General features: G+C 46.1%; 1 protein-coding gene across 1 annotated transcript; it reads right to left on the bottom strand.

Moving 5' to 3' along the window:
- Window positions 1–243: 243 nt before the first annotated feature.
- Window positions 244–5,532, bottom strand: EMC3 (ER membrane protein complex subunit 3). The gene is made up of 8 exons (XM_026046455.1): window positions 5,350–5,532; window positions 5,197–5,254; window positions 4,360–4,453; window positions 3,854–3,958; window positions 3,239–3,320; window positions 3,023–3,102; window positions 2,369–2,451; window positions 244–479 (listed from the first exon to the last, which is right to left on the bottom strand). Exons 1-8 carry the CDS (start codon window positions 5,502–5,504, stop codon window positions 351–353), a joined length of 786 nt encoding a protein of 261 aa, XP_025902240.1. The 5' UTR covers window positions 5,505–5,532; the 3' UTR covers window positions 244–350.
- Window positions 5,533–5,590: the final 58 nt, after the last annotated feature.

Raw genomic sequence — 5,590 nt, 5'->3', positions numbered from 1 at the left:
TCAGCTTCATGAGACTTTCTGTTCCTTAGCTCAACTTAATTAGTTAATAAATTAATTAGTTAATAAATTAGTTAGCACTTTGCCACTTCTGTACTTGAATTAGTAATTCCTCCCTGTCTTTGTTCGAACATACATTTCCCACAGAGAGAGATGGAACTCTTCTATAGCAAGAAAACCAAACCAACACCCTTTGGCTCAAATACAGCATATTCTATCCTGCGACTCAGATCGCTGCCAGACAGGTTCTGAAGTTGGTGTTTTATTCTCAGCCTTGCTAAAATACATTTTGCACGTTTAAGTAACAGCTCTCTTTTCATCAAATGCTTTTTACAAGAAGAGTACTCTCAAATTTAGAAGATGGAGGTCTGTAATTCTTCCTTAAACATGCCTTCAAAGTGGAGGTCTTTTGCCATGAGCTCTTCTTCTACATCTTCCAAGGCCCACTGATGATCAGTCAGCTCTAAAGCTTCCCACTCCGTCTACATTGAAAATAAACACAAGATAGAGGAAAAAAAGCAACATGGGATTAAAACAGCTCTCCCCGCTTGCTGTATGCTTTAGACATGAACTATGCAAAGCAGTGCTCACCTGAAAGATAACAAAGAAAACAGTAAAAAAATGGCAGTCCTATCAGCTCTCTGCAATCAATATGCTTAGCTGTGTATAAGTTAATARAAGTATCTTATAGACACTAGAAAATATTATATATATGCTTTTTGAAAAGCCCTCTTTCACCTTCTGGAACAATCTATTTCTTCTGACACAGCTGTCTCTAGAAACTCCTTCAAGCACCTCCATTCCAGCAGGCCAAATGTTTTGTGGTTAGTTAATTGTTTGACAGAAAAAGCAGTTAAAGGCTGAAAATTTTGCAAGGCAGATGTGAGGTGCCCCTATAGACTGTTGGATTTGTGACCAGCTGGTTTCCTAGAGTAGCTCCCCAGCGTTGCAGAGTTTGTTTCTTCATTAAGCCAAGTGTTTGCAGAAGCCCAACACCTAAGAATAACAGAATTTCATCTGAAGCACGTGAATGAGATGTGACAGCTCATTTTCTACCAAGCATGAGCACAAGTATCATCTCCTACTCCCTTCAGTGTAGCTCACTAGGAATATCCTGGAATAAACCACACACAAGCTGCAAACTCATTTCATGTGATGCTCATCAAARGAAGCATTGGGGCAGAGTTGCAACAGTCACTGCTTAACCAGGTCTGCACCACACAGCTGCTCTCTCCATCTGCTGAGTATCTGGATGGGCGATGTTTCCTACGAGGGAATTTCTGAATACAGGAATCTGCAGGCTGTGTGCAGCCAATGCCTGCTRCAGGACCCAAAAACCACAAAATCAGAGCCGTCCCCCAGGCACACAAGACTGTGAGAGACAACCAGACCCTATCCTAAGCAGATGTCTATGACGATTGCTTATGAAAACTTTTATGGATACAGTACGCTCCTGAGCTCCAGGCCTCTAAGTCACACCCACACCCTCCACAGTCTTTCAGAACGATCCTACTCCTTGTGCTTACACTAGTTCAGTTCACATTTTCCTCTGTACCTGCTTTCTTCTGCCAAGTAGGCTGACACACAGAGCCAGCTCATCCAAAAGGAGCGACCCTTGAAGAAGTTTTCCGTCCTTCATGTAGGAACCACCTCWGATCTTCTTGGAGAGTCTCTTTTGTTGATGCCTTTGCTAACTGTGACCCTTCACCTGCTTACAAGTTTATGTAACTTGGGAAGAACCTTTACACACTTACGTACCAGCTGAGATCCATTATGTCAGATGTAATTTTGATCATTGACTCAAGTATGTTTGAATGCTGTGTTCGTGATTTGGCCCTGCCAGCGACAGAGGATATTTGAGTATTCTGTAGTCACAGAAGTGGGTATCTTTATCAAAATGAGTCATCTCTGACCACAGTATTTACAAGAGAAAACAGTTTTTCAGTTGAGTTCAATCTCTTGATTCATTTTCTTACTCAAGTGCTGTCATATGCCTGCTGGCCTTGTGTTCACCTGCACTATTACCACAGCTTTTGGGGAGTCAGCTTTTGCTCTGAAAGTAGATCTCAAGGGAAGGAAAAGGAGCCTCTCTTTGCCAGTGCAGAACATGGCACAGGAAGTCAAATTTTGTATTAGGAATTACTAAGTGCACCAGGTTTGTGTTGGTGACCAGAGCTCTGCCAGACACAGGGCAACTTGTATGTCCCTCATCAGATGCCAACTCTGATTTTTGGTATTCAAGGCAACTCCCTTGTTTGACAAGGGAAAAGAGAGGAAGATAGATGGATAGGCAGATAGATAGATAGACAGACAGATAAAACACAATCCTGTAAGCTCACAGGCAACAGGAGTGAGAGTGGGAATACTGTACCTTAAACGCTTTGTTAGTATCTGCTGGCATGGCCATTGCTGCCCCCGTCATTTGTTCCTGCATCACCCTAGACTGATCTGCAGCTACAAAAGAGAAATTAGAGATTCACTTATTTTTGTCCCGTTGAAACATTTCTTAGAGCACATTGCCACATTTCTGGTTTACACCTCTTGACTGGAAAACTGTGGGGAACCCACAGGTGCAGCATTAATCTGCCAGCACGAATTCTCATGAGACAGCTTTTTCCCACCCTCTCAGCTCAATTTATATGAAATACGCAAGTAGATGGAAGAAAATATATTCTTCTACACTCTCTATGACCAATATCCACTCTGCTCTGAAATTCTGTCTAGCACTAAGAAATCTTTGCAGTTCTGCTTAAAACTGATCCTTGCTAGAAACATAAGTGACCTTGACAGCAAAACTTCTGCTCACGGCATTGACAAAAAAAAAAAAAAAAAAAAAAAAAAAAGGTAAATCGCCATGGCAGCTTTCTAGCAGTTAGCCCATGGCTGGTGCAAAATGTAATTACTGCAGTGGATGTCAAACCTGACCAGCAGAGGGTAATCTTAAGAGAATTAAGAGAGATTTTCACAAGGTTTTTTGTTTGGGAATCCAGAAACCAGCTTTTTGACAGACACAATGTTGTCTTACCATTATCTTGACCCAGGATGAGAGTGTAAATGCTTCTAAGTCCAAACACGTTCAGGAAGTACCAGGAAGCAGAGCTTACCCTGATGAAATCAGAACAAATSTCTTTCATTTCAGTTCTGAGTTCAGAAGCAGCTCGTACCCCTTCGAGGATCACGAGCACTTCCAAACTTTTCCAAAAGAACGCTTGACGTTCGCTTGCTAAGAACACACACTTACCAAGAGGCATCTAAAGTGAGCAGCTCAATGCCCTGCTGCAACATCGGTTTAAAACGCAGCGTCAGAGGAAATGGGACCTTTGCTGCAGAATTAAGAGGAAAAAAAGATCATTTTTGCAAAGTGGCACTCAGTGACCGCAGGGTCAGTAGATATTTTGACTTTCTGAAACCGCTATGGAGGGGAATATCTTTTGTTCAGGGGATGCATTCTGCACAAACAGCAAGAAGAAATGTGAACTTGAGGAAATTGTTCCTATATAATAAAACCAATTCCCAGGACATATTCAGAAGAAAAACCATTACATCAGCATAAAGCCTGGGCAGTTTAAATAAATTTAAATATCTCTTTGGTCACAACAATGGTTCCCAAATACACTACRTATTTTCTTTGTGATCAAGCCTGGTACTTGGAAAATAATTTTCACTCCACTGCTACGGGGTAAACAGATGGCTGCACTTAMTGCAGTGAACTGCAACACTGCCATAAACTAATTTCATGCTCTTTCCAATTTATTGCTTTTCATGTAGAGGAGCAAATTTCTGCTGCAGCTTGACCACAGAGAGCATTTTCAGACACCTTGTGGCATCCACGAGCCCTGGTATTGCAGACACTTACTAGTGACAAACCCTGAAAACGTCATGTTGATCCATCCTCCAATGAGGATCATGGGCAGAACATTGGTTACATTCCCTTTCATCATATCCGTCAACATGGTGGGATCTGCAATGCAAAGTTTTACCATAATGTGGTAAATTAAAGGGGAACAAGTTAAAAGCCTTCTTTTGACTTTGCCAAAGACAGCTCCTTTAATTAAGAGACTGCACAAGACATTAACAGTCCTACTCCACTAACTACCTCTTATCTAATTGTTCTTTTTTTCCCCCACCATTCATAAAATGCCTTGCAAAAGGGAAACAGCAGTGAGTAACGTGGTGGATGCTGCACCAAAAGAGAGAGGTCCCACATCCTGCTGAAAGGAGAGATCCTGCAGCCCTCTCTGGCCACCTCAGCGCCCAGCTCCACCTCACGCTCACCCAGCTCTTCACTACATCAATTAATCTCTCTACCTGGGCAGAAAACTACCTGCTTTCTACCGGAAAGTCCATGCTACTTTAACACACCTGTCATGGGAGAAGGCGGAACCACCTTCCTCTTYGTTTTCTTAAAGAATCCATCCTCGGGGTTATTGAAGTAGTATTTCCGTGTCAGGAAAGACTGAAAACAAAAAGAGTGAATTCTAACACCAAAGAGAAATTAAATGASGGTAATTCCTCTTTAGATATGCAGACGTTTTACAAACTGCTTTACGACACGTTCCTCTTTGTTGTAGGGGTACATCCCTGGCCATTCTGGAGTTGGAGAACTCCATCCTGGAGTTCTCGAGCTCCTTACTCCACCTTTGAGGTTGTTGTGAACCCCAAATCACAGCTCTTTGCTCTCTGGTTCACCTAAAATTCCCTCTCAGAACAACCCATGCTCCTTGAAGGCCTTGTGGTGCTTTGTGCCAAGATCGTGTTGTCTCAGCCCCAGTACCCACATGCGGGGCTGTTTACTGTATACACATACAGCCACGTTCGGTAGCAACTGAGCCACTGTGAGCACTGCACTTTAGCAAACATCCCAGGCCAGGCTTCACGACCTCCCTATGCCGGTTCCTCGTGCCRTGCTGCTGTCACCGCTGCCCCAGGTGCTCCCGGGCGGGCACCAAAGGGCCGGAGGCGGCTCCTTAGTGGCTGTGGGGCGGCAGTGGGAAGCTCAGCGGGAGCGCAGGGAAGGAGATGCGGCTCCACGGGCCCCGCGCGCTGCTCCGAGCCCCCGCTGCCCTTCTGCACGGGACACGGGACATGGACACGGGACACGGCCACGGGCCAGGCAGGAGGCGGCCCGGCTGCACCCCGCAACCACCRGCCCCTGACCAGGGCACCGCGCCGGCCGCTCCGCGCAGCTCTCGTCCATACCTGCTTCGGGATGTACTTCCCGTTTTCCCTAAGGACTCGGCTCCTTAACAGGACTTGGCTGGAAAGAAAAACAAAACCCCAAGATGAAGTAAGCAGGGGAGCCGGCGATCAGGGCGCCAGCCCGGGGCCGCCGCGGCCCTGCCCGCCGCGGACCTGTCGGACACCTGCTCCTGCGTGAGCCTCTTGTCGCTCTGCAGCAGGATGGACACGTAGTGGCGGATCATGCCCACGAAGAAGGTGATGAAGACGATGGGCAGCACCACCCACAGCCGGATGTTGGAGTCCAGCAGCAGCTCGGGCTCGCTCATCCTGCCGCCTCCGCCGGCCCCGCCGCCCGCGCCCGCTCCTCCCCCGGGCCCGGCGCTTCCGTCGCCGGCGGAAGGGGCGTCAGGGC

This window comes from Nothoprocta perdicaria, unplaced genomic scaffold, assembly GCF_003342845.1.
Source record: "Nothoprocta perdicaria isolate Ctin4 unplaced genomic scaffold, notPer1 scaffold_443, whole genome shotgun sequence".
Classification (NCBI taxonomy): Eukaryota; Metazoa; Chordata; class Aves; order Tinamiformes; family Tinamidae; genus Nothoprocta; species Nothoprocta perdicaria.
Note: the sequence above shows the minus strand (reverse complement) of the source record. Positions and strands in the feature narration are given on the sequence as shown.